General features: G+C 42.5%; 1 protein-coding gene across 3 annotated transcripts in view; it reads left to right on the forward strand.

The window, feature by feature from the left end:
- The first annotated feature begins 1,364 nt into the window (after positions 1 to 1,364).
- The window catches only part of FBXL20 (F-box and leucine rich repeat protein 20), a 78,689-nt gene continuing 59,582 nt past the window's right edge, over positions 1,365 to 20,471 (forward strand). For 2 of the 3 annotated variants that reach the window (XR_003997635.1, XM_030541725.1), the window contains exons 1-3: positions 1,365 to 1,472; positions 16,399 to 16,470; positions 19,927 to 19,988. Coding sequence is in view for 1 of the 3 variants with exons in the window: in XM_030541725.1 (XP_030397585.1) it covers positions 1,431 to 1,472; positions 16,399 to 16,470; positions 19,927 to 19,988 (176 nt within the window). In the remaining 2 variants the exon portion in view is untranslated. The remainder of the gene's footprint in view (positions 1,473 to 16,398; positions 16,471 to 19,926; positions 19,989 to 20,471) is intronic. The other variant, XR_003997636.1, reaches the window with a different exon arrangement.

Below are 20,471 nucleotides of genomic sequence, written 5' to 3' on the forward strand. Positions count from 1 at the left end.
GTTCAGTGAGTCTCTAGGATGGGGGGATGCAGGAGCTTGGGAGGGGGTACAGTCTCCCATATTTGGGGGGTTGCAGGAGCTTGGGAAGGGGTACAGTCTCTAGGGTGGGGGGATGCAGGAGCTTGGGAAGGGGTTCAGTGAGTCTCTTGGCTGGGGGATGCAGGAGCTTGGGAGGGGGTACAGTCTCCCATATTTGGGGGGTTGCAGGAGCTTGGGAAGGGGTGCAGTCTCTCTAGGGTGGGGGTATGCAGGGCCTTGGGAAGGGGTTCAGTGAGTCTAGGCTGGGGGATGCAGGAGCTTGGGAGGGGGTACAGTCTCCCATATTTGGGGGGGATGCAGGAGCTTGGGAAGGGGTGCAGTCTCTCTAGGGTGGGGGGATGCAGGAGCTTGGGAAGGGGTGCAGTCTCTAGGGTGGGGGGATGCAGGGCCTTGGGAAGGGGTTCAGTGAGTCTCTAGGCTGGGGGATGCAGGAGCTTGGGAGGGGGTGCAGTCTCCCATATTTGGGGGGATGCAGGAGCTTGGGAAGGGGTGCAGTCTCTCTAGGGTGGGGGTATGCGGGGCCTTGGGAAGGGGTTCAGTGAGTCTAGGCTGGGGGATGCAGGAGCTTGGGAGGGGGTACAGTCTCCCATATTTGGGGGGGATGCAGGAGCTTGGGAAGGGGTGCAGTCTCTCTAGGGTGGGGGGATGCAGGAGCTTGGGAGGGGGTACAGTCTCCCATATTTGGGGGGGATGCAGGAGCTTGGGAAGGGGTGCAGTCTCTCTAGGGTGGGGGGATGCAGGGCCTTGGGAAGGGGTTCAGTGAGTCTCTAGGCTGGGGGATGCAGGAGCTTGGGAGGGGGTGCAGTCTCCCATATTTGGGGGGGATGCAGGAGCTTGGGAAGGGGTGCAGTCTCTCTAGGATGGGGGGATGCAGGAGCTTGGGAGGGGGTGCAGTCTCTCTAGGGTGGGGGGATGCAGAGTCCTGAAGGGGGATATGGTCTGCCCTGCGATAGGTGGGACATGGCACCCTAGGGTAGGTGGAGGGGTGCAGCCCCCCCAAGGTACGTGGGGAGATGCTGGGCCACGGGGGTGGTGGGGGAGTTACACGCTGCTGGGGGGGATGCAGGGGCCTGGGCACCTGGCTCACGAGCTGGGTGCATTCCCCCGGGGGTGGGATCGCTGGCGCGGCCCTGCTGCAGCCCCCCTCCCTCCGGCGGGTCCGCGCGTGCTCCCCACCGGCCGGGCTCGCGCCGGGGCTGGCTCCCCCCCCGCCGTGCCCGGCGCTGGCCAATGAGCGGCGCTGTTGCTGGCAGGTGCGGAGTGTTTTTGTTTTGGGTTGAAGTTGAGGCCGGAGGAGACGCGGCGGCGGGCGGAGGCCGCACCCCGCCCCCCCCCCTGCCCCGGCGCGAGGAGACACCCGGGGGGAGCCGCCCCGAGCCACCGGCCCCGCCATGAGGAGGGAGATGAACGGGGTCACCAAGAGCAGGTTTGAGGTGAGGCCCGGCCCGGGGGGGCCCGGCTGCGGGCTCCCCCCCGGAGGGGACCCGGCCTCGGCTCCGTGGGGGGAGGGGCTGGCAGTGGCCGTGCTGCCATAGGGACTGCAGGGGAGGGGGCTGCCCCACTCCGGGGGGGGCTGATGGTGAGGAAAGGGGGGATGGGGGGGTTCTGGTTGTGCAAGGCAGAAAGGAGACTCCTGTTTCGGTAGAGGGGGGACACGCTGGGATGTGGGGGGGGAGGTCCGGGCTTCCGAGGCCCTACAATTGCAGGGGGTGGGGGGCAGCGTCTATCTGGGGTGGGTGGGGGGGTGAGGTCTGGCGGGGCGGCCTTGTAATTGTAAGGAGACTATTACTGGGGGGCGTCCTTTTGTCCCCTTGGTGTGTAATACTGGGGGCGAGGGGGGTGCATGTTGTTTGCTGCTCGTGACATTATTAGACGTGAACTTCCTTGTAGGGACTGCGGCGAGGGGAGAGTCGCTGATGTGTGGCTGGCTTATTGTGTGCGTGTGCGCTTCTTGCGGAGTCGATGGCGGAGAGAGAGAGGTGAAAATACCTTCTTAAAAACAGACCAGCTGTAGATAGCCTGAGAGATACTTGAGGGGGAGGAGGAAGCTTGGAAAGAGGAAGGAGGTGCCACATTTGCATTGCTTTGAGCTGTCGATATGCTGCACAGGCAGTTGCGGGCAGAATTTGATTACTCGGGGTGGGGGATGGAGAGGGCGGAAGGAGCACAAGGAGCAGAGGGTAAACAATAAGAGCTATTCAAAGAATATGCCATGTAATCAGTCTGATCTGGGATAACACAAAGCACCCCAGCTAAGTCAGGGTTGTTTCCAGCACTTCACTGTTGTAACAGCTGTCTTTTTCTGAAGAGGGGGAAGAGGCAGTGTTGGTGACAGAAATGAGGGCAACTGCAAGGTTTACTTCTCATTTTATGGAGATTGTACGCAGGGGGGAAGTATCTTCCATTCAATTTTTCACCTGCGCGGCTTGTTGCTCCTTTTGCTCTTGAGAACAGCTTGAATGGGGGGAGAAGAGCAACCTAGAAAGGGACTGGACCAACGTTGGGTATGGCAGTGTTCTCTTTGCTGAGGGGGAGGGTCAACACCATCAAGCAAAAATATTTGTTAATGACAACTTGAGGAGTGTCTGATAACTGCAATGAAGAAGAACAGAGTGTTTATCCAGAAACTGACCAGTGGATTGAGACAGGTATAGAAATCAAATATAATCATGAAAAAACTTGAAATTTTTTTTACAACAGCTGATGCTGATTTGATGCGGAGACCATAGCGATCAGTAAGCATCCTTGTTTACAGTGACTTCAGATTATATCCTAGTAAAAGTCAGATTTCCTTAACCTGTGTATGATTTAACTTCTGAATGGAGTCTGATGTATGATTAGCCACTGTGTGAAGTCTTGCAGTTGATAGGCATTCAGAGAGAAAAGGCCGAATGCAAAAAGTCTCAGGACTGTGGTTATTGTTTTTTACCTTTCTGGTCCATTCTTGGTTGCATAGTTCTTCTTTACCACAGAGTAGCTTGAAAAGTAAGCACATGCTAGTAGCAGCCTTCTGTGGGAAATATTTATTTGATGTTGCAGGGACCTTTCATCTCTCCTGCCTTTCGATGTTCTTATTCATTTTAGTCTTCAGGTTAGCTGCCGATAAGTGATGTACCAAAACAAGATTAATGTGAATCATTGCAAAAGTAATGCTTTTTCTGAAAATGTGTACATTCACGAAACTGGAAGGAGGCAGGGAAGAAATGAAAAATCTAAAATTAAGCTAAGTGCTAAAGGACTATTTGAGACCTAAATTCATGTATTTCCATGTGCAGGTGAGAACTCTAAAAACATTTTAGTAGCAAATAGAATGATGGAAAATAGACCAAATATTATCCAAAATTTTAATTAGTTTCAGAACTGAATTGTCATGTTTCCTGAGCATATTTTCACTGGTTTAAAGTTATTGTTAGTAATTTGAGGGCATGGATGCAGTGACATGGTTTTGTTAGTGAGGGTTGGAGATTAGCAGTGCTGTCAAAAAAGTATTCTAAAGCAGTGAAGTTACTTACTGCTACAAAGAAGCATAAATTCTATTTGTTGACAAGAAAATGTTTTTAATGTAATGTGTTATATAGATATATAAAAGCAGACCTGACGAAGAACTTGTCTAAGCTCAGAAGCTTGTCTTTCTCAACAACAGAAGTTGGGACAATAAAAGATATTATCTCAGCTATCTCGTCTCTCTAATATCCTGGGATTGACGGGGCTACAACAATGATGTGTGTATGTGTATAAAATGTGCAGTCGTGCAAAACAGTATGTACACTGGAAGCTGCTGTTTTCTATTCAGTTATGGCATATTGCGAGATAAACAAAGATAGTACTGATTACGTCTACATAGCTCTGTTTAGTACCTTTTAAGTTAGGCCATGTCTACACTACCACTTAGGTCGGCAAAACTTATGTCGCTAAGGGGTGTGAAAAAACCACACTCCTGAGTGACGTAAGTTTCGCTGGCATAAATGGTAGTGGGCACAGCACTATGTGGCAAGAGAGCTACTGTTGCTTGTTGAAGGGTTTTTATTATGTTGATGGGAGAGCTCTCTCCCATCTGCTCATGTAGCCGCTCTGTGCCATCTTACAGCTGCTCAGCTGCATCGATACAACTGTGCTGTTGTAAGCTCGCTAATGTAGACATGGCCTTGGAACTCTGACGTTAATAGGATCCTTAACAGGCTGATGCCCCGTCCTGAAAGGTAGTGTGTTGTAGAACTATGAATAATAATGATGAACATCTTTAAATAAAAAGTAAATTGTTGAGTTTGTCTGCCCAGTTATTCAGACTTAATGTACATCTTTTGTTAAGCCGTACAAACAGTTTCTTGAATTTTTTGTTGTTGTGAGTTTTAAAATACAATCCAGGCTACTTTTGGGAATGGTCTTTTACTTTAGTAGTAATGTACAGTGATAAGATATTGGCTGTATTTCCTAAACATGTATTTCAGATGGATTTCTCATACCAACACATCAGCAGCTAAACTCTTAAGAATGAACTCTTCGGCAAGACTAGCTGAACAAGAGCGTATTCTAAATCTGCTCCCTATGGGAGGTTTGGCCACCACAAAGAAAATAAAGCAACTAAAAAAAGGAAAACATTACCCAGATTGACTCTTAATTCATTTGGCTGTGCTTTTATATAGGACAGTGCATCAGAACACTAGCCTACATCTGGTATCCTGCCTCCAGCAATAGCAAATACCTGATGCTTAAGAGACAAAATGTACCTATGTTACAGTATACTAGGGGGAGAGGAGGGAGTCTTTCCTGATGCTTGTGGTAATCAATTTGTACCCTACAGCATGAAATTCTGTTAACCTTAAGAAAGGTCCTAGTTCTCATCACTCCTTTAGTATCCTTTGCCCATTCTGTCCCGATGGCCTGGAGCGCCATCCCTGTACTCTGTGCCCTAGGCACCCTGCTCTCTTTTTAGATCTCTCAACTTGCGCCTTCCGTGAAACCCATGTCTGCAAAAAAAATTCTGTCACTAACCCATCACGAAACATAGACTCATAGACTCATAGGTCAGAAGGGTCTCCTGGTGTGTTTTGTGATATACAGTAACTCCTCATTTAACGTCGTCCCGCTTAACGTTGTTTCAGTGTTACGTCCCTGCTCAATTAGGGAACATGCTCATTTAAAGTTGTGCAGTGCTCCGTTATAACGTCGTTTGGCTGCCTGCTTGTAAGATTCTGTGGCAGAGCAGCGACTTTACAAGGGAGCATTGCAGAAGTTCTGCTTCTCTGCCTCCTCCCCCTCCCTCCCAACGTTTAGGACTTTTGTAGGGGAGGGATGTGATGTGCTCCGGAGAGGAGATGGAGTGGGGGTGAAAAGAGGTGGGCCGGGAACATTCCCGGCAGAGTCCGAGCCTGTTCTTCGGGGAAGCTGCTGCTGCAAAGGTGCTTCCTAGCGTCCTTGCCTGCAGCAGGCTGTGCCTGTGTGGGATAAGCCAGGGGCATGTCTCAATCACAGTACAGTACAGTATATAGTGGCTTTTGTCTGCCCCCCAAAATGTCCTTGGAACCTAACCCCCCGCATTTACATTAAATCTTATGGGAAAATTGGATTCGTTTAACATTGTTTCACTTAAAGTTGCATTTTTCAGGAACATAACTACAACATTAAGTGAGGAGTTACTGTATTTGTTTAGGCTGCACTACACTGAGAATTTTTATCAATACTTCCATTTTAATGCAGGCAATGATGGAAGCATTATCATCGAGCAGCTCTAGATGGTAAAAGGTGGTTAAAAACACCAGTGCCTGGTCTACGCTGCACATCTACCATTGCTAGTATGCGTTGTGCTGCCCTGGTGCTCGACTCCTGAAAATTTTCAGCACAAACAACAGTGTAAGCTGCTCCTGAGCAAGGGCTATGTCATGTTCTGAGTTTTGTACAGTAGTGAGCCACGTTGTTGATGCTTAAATAATTATAGCATGAAAAAATGCTATGGCAATATACTTAGTCTCCAATATAGTCTCAAAAGTAATAGCCAACCTTTCCAGCTTCCTCAAGGAGACTCCACACCCTCCAATTAGTGGGAGTTGTTTCTGGCCATAACGTCATTCTTTATGAGGAAGTTAATTGGCCTACCAAGAAAGATTCTAAACAACTTGGATATTTGCATCAATAAGCGTTATCCATAATAACCCTGCATACTAAAGCAGTTTGAGTACATCATCTTTATTCTTTTCTTAGCATCCATTGCCTATCAATATTTCAGATTCAAAATATTATTCTTCCTTCCAAGAGTTTTAATGGCCTACATGTCTGTTAGGCCTTGTCCGGAGTTAAACCTGCTATGAAATGATGCAAATGGAAATCAAAACTAAATATTTCAGCTGTTTCAAAATACAGTTGCAGACTATTTCATTCTGTATCTATACATTTTTCTAAGCAGAATCATCTAAATTTAATTTACACCCTAGCATCATCTCAATTCTTTTGAGGCCACTCTCCCCTCCCCTTTTTAAATGGATTAGCCATTGCTTGAAGTCTCCTCCCTCCAGATGAGATGTAGCTAGTGAAAAAATAACTGTATTGAATATTTCTATAATCTCAGATGGGTCTTGGACACCTCAGGGGTATCTGAATTACTCAGTCTAAAGTCTACTGAAATGCAGTGAAACTAAATTCTGGACAAATTGAACAAGGAATGCCAATAAATGCTTGAATCTCACTGTGTGCTCCTCTCACTCCTCTACCCAGAAAATATAAATTAATGTGTAGCCAGCGTTGTACTTACTATTGTGTGGTGTATTGCATAACAGAAAAAGAAGAGAAGCTACTGTTGGCATGCCATTGACACAGAGCTAAACTATAGAACAAGGTGGGAGTCGTCAGGTGGTGGTCCTGAGTCACATAACAGCATTTGCTTTTGTCAGATCTCTGCTAATAACATAAAATGTATTAAATAGTGATAGGAAATGGTGAGTAAATAGCAAAAACATCAATTTAAACTTTCCTGAATAAAGTTTTTTTCCTTAAAGGTCGTGGCCTCACCATGCTGCTGCCCTTCTGTCCCATATACATCTGTTTTAAATTTATCCCCAGCATACCAAAATAGACTTTATTTCCCCCTCCCCCCCAAAAAAAAACCCAACAAAAACAAAACTTCAGTGATTTGAGGACCTAGGGACTCAGTTTGTTGACTGACTCATATTAAAATCCTTTTATGTTTTAGAGGTGAGTGAAGAGTCTGCCTGAAGCTTAGCAGATTGTTTAACCTTTTGAGAGTTTATGCATCACTCACATGTGGCTTTGTCACTATAGAGGTACAGTGACCACACCTACATACTCTACCAAAGGGGCTGGGTGGAATTTAACCAGATTCAGAAGCAAAAGTCAGTTTAGCTGAGCTGTGGAGGAGTAGGATTAAACCGGAAGACTTGGCATTTTGTTGGAGGGAATGGGGCAAGAGATGGTAACATGAATCGTCCCCTATTTATCTCCCTTGTGCAGTATTGCCCATGTTTTGCAACTCTGGATGCCATATAGGCAACTTGCCAAGAGCCTGAGAATCTTGCATATTTTGCATGTAAACACAGGGCTTTTAGTAAAGTTTCTGAACACCCAAAATATGTTTGAATCTTGCTCGAGAGAATAACTGAAATTGCCTCAGGTTTGAGTTTACCATTGGTTACAATCCTGCTGTCTATCAGCTTTTGCCATTATGTTGTCGTTATAGTGGAGACAGTGGCCACGTGCAATGCTTCATATATCCCTACTGCAGTGTGGGAGACTATTGCTCATCCTTCCAGCTACTGAGTATAATGGCTTTAAAGGTGATGGGGAGCTGAGAGTTGTACCAAGAAAAAAGCATGTACCTTGATTGACCTCAGCCCTCTGGCCCCAGAGTCCATGCTCAGATGTCTCAAACACCTTTTGCTACCAAAGAAGGGTACTTGCAGACTGCTGACAGCTAAAGTGCAGACACTGGCAAATGACTTTTGGGGGGACAAACATGGGCAGCTGAGCAGTGGAGCATACGACCATGTGCAGGGTTTCTCAGAATTGTTGTGCATTGCAGCACGGATGTTTCTTTTTCTTAAAAATAGTGGATGTTGATATTGATATTATTCCAGAATAGATTTTCTGCTCTGGAAAAGTTAGAGCGCTTTTTATTTTTTGAGGGGTGGGGGAAAATGTGGGGAAGGAACCGTATGCTTGAAATTAAGGCCTTTGATTGGCTAAAGGTAAAGTGAAGTACAAGCCTGTACTGCAAGTGTCACGTGTTACATGATCATTGACCGAACATCTCCTCTTTAGATTCAGCAATGATATCTCCCTGTTGATTGCATATTACTTCTCCTGGCTAGGCCCTTTGACACATATGTTAATAGTCATTTTTCTTGCTTGTTACTGAAACAGGCATTCTTTGTATGCTAGGCTCATTTTGATTCAGACTATAGATATTCACTTGAGGCCTAAGACATATCAGGTAATTTGTTTTCCTTTCCCCTGCTGGATTGCCTTGCTACTTAATTTGTTCAAACTAATTTAGCCCCGTTATGTAAGTAATCTTGATGTGTGTTTTTGCCATATGAATGTGGTATGGTGCACTTAACTGTAATAATATACTGTCATAAATCTGCGTGTGGGTGTATCACTCATGCATGTTTTACCTTAACCTGTTGATCTTTCAATTGGAAGTACACTTTCAAATAGCTGATTCTCTAAAGTTTGGCAAACTTGCCCTGTCCCCTCCCCAGCACCCCATGTTAATAATGGGAACCATATAGCTTGATTTCTTTTATTTTCTAGCAAATGCACCAGTAATAGCAACATCAGCATAGCTCGGGTAATGGGATTTTCAAGAACTTGTGGTCCCTCTATTGGTTCTCTATTAGCCGAGTATAAAACACTAGGCCTTACAGAAACAGATTGTCTATGGTTTTGCCTTTCTAAGAGGGGATCATCGTTTGAATTATATGTATAATGTAGTATTTACAACTTGGAGACCTACCAAAGTCAAATAACTTTGACAAGTGAAGTTTTGGCCCCGATAATGCTGGACCATTTCTCTTAGATATGTCTTAATATCTGACTATATAAAACTTTATGGAAAACCACTGGAATTTTCTTGTAATTGTTTTAAAAAACAAATGGTGAAAGGAATATATAGCTTAGCTCAAACACTATGATAGTGGATGACCTATAGCATACTTCATGGAGAAAGCCATGCCCCTGTGAAGTCAGGAAGTCTGATAAACTGTAAGGGAGAGAATAAAAAGGAAATCTACTGTGAATACTAAATGTATGGCTATTTCAGTCTCTGTATAAAAACTCCTAACCCTAGCGCGCACACCTTCTCTTCCCCTCCCCCCCACATACATATGTAAGTTGAAGCAAGATATGGAGTAAGCCACCTAATTCTTTACAGTGAGGCTAATTCCCCCTTCAGGGGCTTGATTTTCTATTGTTACGAAGAGGAGTCAAATGCTTTTAGCACTGTCATTAACTCTTAGGGCTATTCTACACTAGAAATGCTACAGCAGTGCAGCTGCACCACTGTGCTGCTGTAGTGCATCTGGTGAAGACACTCTCTGCTGACAGGAGAGAACTTTCCTGTCGGCATTTTAAAACCACCTTGCCAAGAGGTGGTAGCTATGTTGATGGGAGAAGTTCTGCTGCCAACATAGCACTGTCCACACCTGCGCTTAGGTTGGAGTAATTTAGGTCACTCTTGGGGGGTAGTCAGTTCACACCCCTGAGCGACATAGGTTATACCAGCATAATCTGTAGTGTAGAGAAGTCCTTATAAATTTGACCAAAAAACCTTTTTGCACCTTATTCAGTAATCACTCATTAGAGGCTGGTTATACAGGCAGGGATGAAAACATCTTTCTCTGATACTTTTAATTACCAGTCTTTCGTAACAGACTGTCAAATCACTTTTCCTCATCAGCTGTCACTTGCGTGTTGAGTAAATTGCATATTAAACTATTTCTAGGACTAATAAGCTTATGAGAAGCCTCAAGGGCTAGGGTCTGTTTCATACCACTTAGTCACAACTTTGGGTTTGGCATTTTATGGCCTATGTCTGGTGCTAAGCCAGGATTCTCTCTGAAGGTATGTCTACACAGCAGCTGGGAGGTGCAGTTCCCATCTGCTCAAGCTACTGCACTAAAAATAGCAGTGGAGATGTTGCAGCATGGGTGGCAGCTAGGCTAGCCACCTGTGTCCCCATGCCACAGTGTCCGCACTGCTATTTTTTGCATGCTAGCTCAAACAGAGCTAGCTCAAATCTGTCTACCCATTTTGCAAATTGCACTGCTCAGCTGCATTGTAGACATATCCTGAACATGGGGAGTGTGGAATGAGGGCAGTTATCTATGTAATCGACAGTAAGATTCCTGTTCCCTGGTCCTATTGACGCATATTCTTAGAGAGGATGTTAAAGCAGTGAGACTGCTAGTGACAGCTTTATTCAGTAGACTGGGGTAGGCAACTTATGGCACGCGTGCCAAAGGCAGCACACAAGCTTATTTTTCAGTGGCACTCACACTGCCCAGGTCCTGGCTATCGGTCTGGGAGGCTCTGCATTTTAATTTAGTTTTAAATGAAGCTTCTTACACATTTTAGAAACCTTATTTACTTTACATACAACAATAGTTTAGTTCTATATTATAGACTTATAGAAAGAGACCTTCTAAAAACGTTAAAAAGTATTACTGGCATGCAAAACCTTAAATTAGAGTGAATAAATGAAGGCTCAGCACACCACTTCTGAAAGGTTGCAGACCCCTGCAGTAGACCATCATTTCCCTAGGAGATTTTATACAGATTAAACTTGGTAGAAAAAAGAAGCCCCTGGGTAACTGGAAAATTTACAAGAAAAGCTCACCCAGTCGGAACTGCTTGTATTATTTATAAATTAGTATTCACAACAACGTAATGCTCAGAGTCCTGAAAAGCCTTACATTTAAATATCACTTTTAATTGTGTGTCTTTCCTTACCAGAATTTTTCAGCACCTCAAACAGGACAGCACAGTTGGGCTTATATTCTTGTTAAATATAAGTGCCAGTTACAGTGTGTGCTGTGGAAAAAGACCTTCTGAATAAAGGTATTGCTAAATTGGATGATATATATATGTCACTTCATTAACAATAATGTTGAGTTTATTTTACAGGAAACCTGTGGTATATTCCCTAACCAAAGCCAGACATGATATCTGTGCACTTTGAGAGGATGTTAGCAAAAAGTCACAACTAGTATTTTTTTTTCTCAGCAAAAATATTGCCATTAGGCATTCTAAATTGTTCTTCTCCTTTTGGACTTGGTCATATTCCATGTGAGCTATATTTCATTCACTCTCTCACAACCTGTACCAGACTTGTTCATTTATTCCATAAGGGCCCTAAAAGTTAAAGGTAATGTTCTTGAATTCATTGATCCCATTTAATGCTAGATTTTGGACATGAGCCAGCTATTGTAAAGCCAAGAAGCTGTTCATAGGGTTTCTCTGATTAGTGTTTAGAATTGAAAACTGTACTCTTTGACTGTTTACACAGGAGTATCTATTAAATGAAAGTGAAAAAATCACAACATTCCTATATTTTTATAGCCTGGAAGGAACATTATTCATATTTGACCTACCAGACCATAGTTCTTGTAAACAGTCTATTGTTTATCTATATTTTAATATTCTGTTGTTAGCCTATAATGTTCAAACAGACTAGAGTATTTCAGGTGGGGATGTGAATTGGCACCTACAAATACTAAATTTATCAACTACAGTTTCAGTACTTCCAGATTTTAGTCCACAGTCTAGATTAACAACTTGCAAGATGTTTTTTAAAAAACCTCACTTAGTAAAGTGTCAAAATAATCCATGGAAAAGATTTTTGTTTCTAGCTGGTCACATGCCTTTAAAAGAATACTCGTGTCCTATTTAACTGCATTATCAGAAAATGAATTTAAGTGAGCTACAATATTTTTAAATTATATTGAACTGAGAATTTATACCAGTGTTTCATAGACCATCTATTTTAATTTCTATCTTGTTAACAAATCACACTATCTTACATTTTAGATGTCTAGACATGTTTTATAGTAACTGGGAAGCTAATGCCAAAAATGGGCAACTCTACACATTTACGGAAATATCTGAAGTCATCTTATCGTGTCAGGCTGTCTGTGTAGATGCTGCTGTAACTCTCCCATTCTCCCACAGCTTTGTACTTATTGTTAAATCCTGAAAACTAAAATCTCCTTTCTCATTCTCTTCAACTCCCTATTTCTCTGTAGATGCCAGCCCACACTTGGCTGAACACTTGAATATTTGCAATAGGAATAGCATTGCATTTCAGTCTAGTTTCTGTTGGGCTGTTTTAGTTTCTCTCTCACACGCATGCACGCACACTGGAACTATTGTCAGAGGACTGGGATTTGGCAGGCATCCACTGTATTGTCTCTCAGTTGGATGAACGTTAAGATGAATAACAACAGGTCTCAATGTGACAACATAGGCTAGAGGAGGAACTTGCGTCTATCAGCTGTTAGCTTGAAAAGCTCCAGATAAACTGCATCCTTTTTTCTGTGGTGCTTTGAATTTCATGCTTTAGAAGAACAGTGTTCAAGGTCCACATCTAGGCTAACGCTTAGTTAGATTATTGTGTTTGGCACTGTTTCTCTTAATCTTAAAGTCCTGTGTGATTTGATTAAAAAAAAACCAAAACCAACCCCTCACTGATGCTAAAGCCAGATGCAATCTCAGCTGAGAACCGGCTGACTTTGTCAGCAGCATAGGAAACACTCCTGACCTTGCTAATACACTCAACCAGCTGTCTTATACTTCTGACTACTTGGTGTTTAAACCACACAAAGAGCTACCATTGTAACTAGTATTTTAATGTCCACTTTAATTGAAATAAAATATGATTCTTGACCACTAAGCATGTTGCCATTAACTGACGTCTGTCAAAAGGCATTTCCACCTCTTGAGGTTGCTACACACACTCGGAATACTGCCTCTTCTTTCTTCTTTATATATGGTGGTATTTGCGATATGTCTCTTTAAAAGAGTGCATAGAGGATGCCACACCTCTCAGTTGATGTACCCACAAGAGTAAACCGTTTGTTAGTTGGAAATGAACAATGAATAAAATGTCAGCATGCAAATATACATCTTAGGCATCCTTCCAATGAGAGGGAGTGTGAATTTAACCTTGAAATTGCTTGCATATAAATTGCACTTGTTGATAAAGCAGAGACAACACAGGGGGTCTCAGTTCCTCCCTCTGATAACATCATGAATTTGGCAGTTTGGATGCTGCTGTCATTGTCTTGCATGTAGGAGAGAAGAGAATCTGTTTGCTATGCTGTCCAGGGTTTACTGTACATTAACTACATGTTTTTTGGAAGGGGGAAGGGGCAGACTTTCTTTTTAAAGGGAAGATTTTAATACTGTGTGTTACAATACATGTGTCACAGACTGGAAGGTGAACCCAATACTCTGAAAATTGCTTTAAGTTTTTAAGGTGATAAAATAATAAATTTTATGTGGACTTTGTTCTATAGATAAATGTTCTCAAACAGTTTTTGTAAACCAAGTATGTCTTAAAATGACAACTCGTTTTTAAGATGCTTTAATAAAAGTATAAGATTATAAATCTTATTGAAAAGAGAACTTGAAAAACACCGATGGTTAGTTTTTCTTCATAGGTTCAACTTCCTCCTGTTCTTTCTTACACACACTCACTCACTCCTCCACTGTGCCAGAGGTGACATTTATAGAAATTTCTTAAGATTTCACCAGCCCGGAAGACTTTTGCAGCACACAGCCTGGTTAGAATTGGGGTCCTAAACAGTTCATGTTCCTTGTTTTAGACTGTTTTCAGATTCAGGAAGACAGGACTGCACTGGTTTATATTCAAAAAGTTTTCTTCAGAACTGTGAGGACTAGAAGCTTAACCGTTTTCTTAAATTCAGCATTAACTAAATTCTAAGCACCCTTCTCACTAAAGAAAGTTTTCTACTCCCCAGTGCGACATAGGCATATCAGCATGTGGGTCCCTGAGAGAGATGAATATAGAGGTGTTTGTGTTTTCTTTAATTGTACATTTTGTATTTTAAAAGCAAACTTTCCAACATGTTCAGCAAATGGAAATTTCATTCATAGGCAGCATATTATATGCTTCACTAAGGCTTGGTGGGAAGCACAGCCTGGCACCAAACTAAATATACTCACCCACACCATAGTCTGTCAGACTGAAGTTGCAGAACCCAGAGTCTCATTGCACCCGCACTTTTTGAGGCTTTGCCTCTGATCGTGTAAGCGCTGTTGGAAAAGCTCTGAAATAATTGCTGTAATAGTATGATGATGTAGTACTAATGTATATTGTAACTTATTGATCTAGGACATGTACGCTAAGAATTTTCATTTGTACAACTTCACATTTATTATATTCAAATATTCTTTTTGTACATGTATGCAGTATGTTATACATCACTGTTACATATGCAAGAATATTCATAATTATGAAAACATACTCTGGTTCACTTACACATAAGTAGGTTTACCTGAACTACAATGCAGACAGTGCATTTTGCCACCTTATGCAGACACCATTGTCTAGTCCTCCGTTGATGGCCTAAAATATTATCCCATTGTAATCACTATGCCCTCTAATGAATGGTTGGTATAGCAAATGCCTAAGTAGCAACTTCAGCATCCTTACTATATAAAGATGATTAACTGTAGATGAATTTGCTTACACTGGTATGACTTCTTAAAAGTTACAATATTGTCAGTTTGCAGTAACTAATATCCTGAAGAACTAGAGGGGATGATCATAGCATAGTATGCAATGGAGGACGAAGGAAAGTGACAAAACAAACTAGACAGTTTAGGGAATTGATAGTTTTCATTTTCTGCCAAGTGACATCGATGTAAAAGAATCTCTCTTCTCCCCCCCCCCCCTTTCAGTCTGTACACTTTCCCAGGCTGTAAGATTTGTACTTACTTGAGCCTTTCAGATACTTTTGCCCATGGGCATACAGAATCCATTCAGTCAGATTTCTGTTTGGTTTGGATCACTATATTTGTATGCACACACTCATCAGGATTCTGGAAACAAAAGATAATTCTACCCATGAGTCAAATAGGGTTAGAGTTTTTCTTATTTGGCAATCAATGTAGCTTGTAGCCCGATTAATATATTAATACATTGTTAAAAGAGTTGATTGTAGGATAAAATCCATCAGCTTTATAATTTCTTCGGGGTTGCAAAGTCGCACTGCCTAACACATAGTTGCAATTAAATGAATCCTGTGTGTTCTCCCTTTTCCTTCCTGTCTCTTATAATAGGGGAGGTATTTCCATGTAGAAGTATTGCAGAACTGCATAGGCACAATAGCTCAGGAAATATTTCCAGAACAGTGAAATGACTGTGTGTGAAATGTAAAACTTCTAGCTGACATATGCCCTGGAAAATTCCACAGGTTCTGCCAATTTTCCAGCTTTGGCACATGAGCTGGAATATATTTATGGGAAATGCAAGCCATCCTAACCTACTGACGACCAGCTTCTTTAGGTATTGTGACGTTGGCATGTTGTCCACATCTTGGCCATGGTAACAAAAGAATCATTTCAAAATACAAGCAAACATTGCCCTCAGAGGCCAGTAAGAGAATAGCATTATTTAAACAGGACCGTCTTACTCTTGTCTCCCTCTCTCTCCCTTTTTCTGGTTATTTTATTTGGTGCGTCTATCTTGCCAAAATATCTCAGATTTTCCCTAGTCATGTAGCAGGTTATGGCAGCCTGTACAATCCCTGTTTTGAATTCCACTCCGTTTCCATGTTGGAGTGCAGTGTGTTACCTCCTGTCTCAAGAAGATATTTTTGCACCTTAGTTTGTGGTATTAAACACTGATTGCAGTGAAGCTGTGTTCTTTGGGTTATAGTCATCCAAGCGTGGAAGACCTCTGCCAGCCCAACACCGCTGAATCACGGCTGTAGCTGTCCGGTGGGGAGATAGGAAAACTGAGATACTATAGAGGGTCTTGTGCACATCAAAAAAGCTATATACTGCCTCTGAAAAGGGCTGTTTTGGTGGTGGTAGGCAGAGTAGAGAGGTGACTGGGGGGGATGGGAACAGTTTCAATAGATAAACTGGAAAAGTGGCTGGGGAGGGGCGCGTTACTGTGTCGTGGCTTGCCTTCAGGATGGAGGTGTGTGTGTAAATTCTATACTCCCCTTCTACCCCTTTGTTCTTGTGTAGTTCCCAGCACAAACATCCTGGGCTTTACATGGGTGGATTTCATTCTTTGTGGAGGCAGAGGTTTGGGGTAGGTTTTACATTTTATATGGGCAGCAAAATTAACACACAATAAATGCATTTGTTTTCTTTTAGTTTCTGGCAAGAAAACCCATTCAGCAGAAAAACATCTGGTGTTGGAGGGATGTTAAGAAAAGCAAAACCAAGGTCATTAAAAATTACTTCTAGAAATAAAGTCAAAAGATTTGAAGTCCCGGTTAACTTCTTACATTTCAGAAGTTAGCTATATTCTTGGTGCTGACTTGTTCGTGAGCCCCCACACCACAATAAAACTAGTCTCCCTTTTCAAAAGTTGTGCAGGTAAGCAGAGTCTTTACTTGGAACGCAGATTGCTAAACATGGAAGACTGCAGATTTTCACTGTACATCAAATGGTTTCTCTTTACCCTTTTTCTCCCTTTTCATTTCAATTGCACATGGAGAAAATAGGTAAGGACCTCTTACTCTGAGGAATTTGTGTCAGTTCTTGTTTGGCTTATCATTGATACACTGCCAAATAATTAAGGTTAGTTCTTGCCAAACGTGTTCCCCCCTCACGCATATCCATTTAGTGCATAGGGAGGAAATAATGGTGTATAAATAATTCTTGTCTGTATAATCTTATTTTGATTTTTACAATGCATTTATAGAACTTGAAGTGCATGTAAAAATCAGATTTCCAACTGGCCACATTAGCAATCCTAGTCAATCCCTCCCCCCATCACTTGAGTACCATGCTTTCCGACAAGGCTTGTGAAAATAGATGGCACGTTCTCTGTAGCCTGAATGTCACCAAACTCGGATTCTTTCAGAGCAGAATGAGGGCTCTTCACTGAAAATGTCCTGCCTCTAATCCCCTCACTTTAAATTTACAAGCTGTAACCATCAACAATTTGCAACTTCCTCAGTATTGCACAAGGTGAAGGACAGTTTCTGTAGTAGTCAGAAACCAAACAATGGGAAGGGCTTTATAGATTTAGGTCAACACCTTGAATTGCACCTGGAATGGACTGAAGCAAGTGGTCAGGTGTAATATGCTGCCTGTGGAAAACTTGAATCAGGCAGCTGCATTCTATAGTAACTGATTTCCAAATAGCCTTGAAGTATAGCCTCAGCTGGTGACTGGAGATAATTAATGTAATGCATGGGTCACTGCGGTGGTCAGAATCCAAAAGAAACAGTTGTAACTTAATAGCCAAGTTTAGGTGGGTTTGAGGGGTGGTAGATGAATGAGAAGTTCAGTTGTGCACTTCTAGGTGTCATCTCTATTTCAGGACTTTGTGCCTTGGATAATCTCTTCTAGCATGAATCTTTCTAATTGCTATCCTACTGTTATCTGGCTTCTCTCTTCCCACCCCCACAGATTGTGGAATGTTGGTTCAAACATACGATCCTGGCACCGACAATTATGGGAGGAGAAGTCAGGTACACCTCTGTACCTCTGTATTTCTTTGCCAATAGGACTTAATCCAGAATCTCATTTCCTTACTGAGCAGTGGGTTTTGTTGTAGGCAACTCACAGCTCCCAGAATGTTGACAATGCTGCTTTGGCACTCCGGTCATAGTCAGCCCCAAGTACAGCACAACAAACTTGTGATTCACACTATGGTTACCTGCAAGGCATCAGGTGATATTAATAGTAGGGAAATAGAATTTGGGCTTATAAATCACTAAGTGCTATTGAAAATTTTACCCTTATTTCCAAAGAGCAGTTCTGATACCTGCTTGGGATGGTGGTACGTGTGTAACTTTTTATATATGAAAAGAAACCCATATTCTGTGGACTTTCATTTACAGACCACCTTCTACATTACCTCTGCCTGCGGGTGATACTTAGCTAAGAGCCTACATATATGCAGCATGGTTTTTTATCGTGTTAAAGTATGATATATGTAAGGACTGTTTGGAGTTTTTTCTGGTCTCCTGTAGCATTTTTAACGTTCAGATGTCTTTCCTTACTTTGCCTTTTGTATTTCAGGCAGCCTATTTAAGACATAGGAGATTTCTACTGTTCTTTTTTAACTCTTAATCTGATCCTCTGTCAACAGAAGAGTGACCTACCTTGTGGTGTATTAATGCTGGGTGTATTTGCCTTGCATCTATACAGCCAGATTGGTTTAGTGAAGCCCACTTAATCAGCTGATAAGAATTAACCTTTTCAGAATGTAGCTTCACTGCTCATCAGTCTTGTTAGGCTTTGCATTTGTGGGGTATGACTTATCCATACACAACAATTCTTGCATGTGTTCTGGGAGAAAGGTTAGAAACCTTGTTAATGAATTAAACTTGTTGTTTTTAGACTTGTTTGTTTTCCAGGTTTGATATAACACTCTTTCACTGTCAGTTGGAAATGTGCTTCAGTGTTACTGTATGATAGATATAGGAAACTTGAATACTTGACCCAAGAATATAGGGCAGCAAGGCTGCACACATCAGTGATCTGGGTATTCATAGGTATTCTCTAATTGCCCCTCCCCCAGGTTTAAGTGCATTTTTCAATGTGAGGAACTACTAAGCCTTTAAATATGTGCAGATCATCCATGGGAGCACATGAGATTCTGCCCTCCTGCCTTCCTTATAAGACTCGTTGGTAACTAGAAAACTGAGGCTTGGCTAGTCTGTTTTTGATACAGTTAGTGAGATGGTTTTAAAATTGATTAGCTGATAAGCGAGCCCTTTTGTAAATTAGTGGACTGCTGTGTCGTTGAATAATCTTTAGGGATGTGGGGGGGAGGTGAGAGTGTGTGTGTGTGTGTGTGTGTGTGTGTGAGGGAGAGAGAGAACAAACTCTCGCTTACGAGCCAATGAAGAGGAATGTAGTATTCTCCCTGAGTCCTCTCTTCGCATCGCAGATCTATGCGTATCATACTACTCTTCAGGCCATGCTTTGTGGTCACGATCCTGTAGGGGAACAAAGCACTGCTGGTGATTTGTCTTCAAAGCTCTCACAAGCTGTTCTTTTATCCTTTTACTGCAATTGTACAGGCAGTGGTGGTACCCTTATAGTTAGGCTCCTGAGTTGCAATCAGTACCTCCTCCTCATCAGCTCTCCTTGCTCTTTTCTTCACTTTTTGTCAAGGAAACAGGAGCCAGCACACACCCTTCCTGAGTCACCATTGCCTGTACGTGGTGGCTCCCTGAGTGCCTCATTGTTGCCTTTCTTTCCAGTTCTTCTTGTCCCCTGGCACTAGTAGCGCAAGGTTGTTTGGTGTAATGTTCTATTTTTCTCTTTCCTTGGAAATGCCTGTGCTTTGATGCGTCTTCACAGCACTGTGACAGGGATTGAAAGTCCCTTGTTAGCATATGTGAGCAGATGCTCCTTCATAGGGTAGGTTTCAGTCTGTGACACCCAACAACCCCTATTCTCGCAGAACTGTTTATAATTAATCCCTCTTTATCAACCCATGAAGCATTTTTGGCCCAATTGAGCAAAACTACATCAGGCATAAAATACCAATCGCACAACGGTGCCCAATCTAAGAACTTGAGAATTTAAGCACGAAGTTGGCCCTGTTGATGTAGTTGAAACTGTCTTGTTACCCGGCAGTTTTGCTCCTAGAAGTAATGGTTTATAATGAAAATACAGGGTGGCTAAATGGTTTAAACTGTTTGTTTTTGTTTGCAGATGTTCTCAAACAATGACGAAGCTGTGATCAACAAAAAACTTCCGAAAGAACTACTGCTTCGGTAAGCTGCCTTCCCATTTGTGAAATTGGGGAATTACTGTGTCTGTTTACAAGCAATAGCTAATTTAGCTGGTTCATTCATAAGTTATGAGCTTGGATTGCTTCAATTATAAAACCATAAACACTACGCTGATCAAGGGCCTGCATTAGCAACAGTTTATGCTAAATATTTTGCTGTTGCTTTTTATGTCTTTGTGAAGTGTTAAATGAATTTGCTGGTCCTCTGTTTTCATAGATGAAAAGGTATAGGTCAAAAAGGCCTTAAATGAAAATAAGTGCTAGGTATAGGCTAGTCTAAAATAGGATACTCGGCCTATATTCTTGTTAATGTGAAATGTTTCACCTGAAAAAACCCCACACAACCCCTTTCTCCCAAAGACTTAAAATGTGAGAAACTATTGGAAGATGGCCAAGTTCCCACTTGAGCACATTGAGCTGCAGCCGCTGTTAAAAGGAGCCGAGTGCTCAGCATCTCATGGGATGG

This window comes from Gopherus evgoodei, chromosome 23 (genome assembly GCF_007399415.2).
Source record: "Gopherus evgoodei ecotype Sinaloan lineage chromosome 23, rGopEvg1_v1.p, whole genome shotgun sequence".
Classification (NCBI taxonomy): domain Eukaryota; kingdom Metazoa; phylum Chordata; order Testudines; family Testudinidae; genus Gopherus; species Gopherus evgoodei.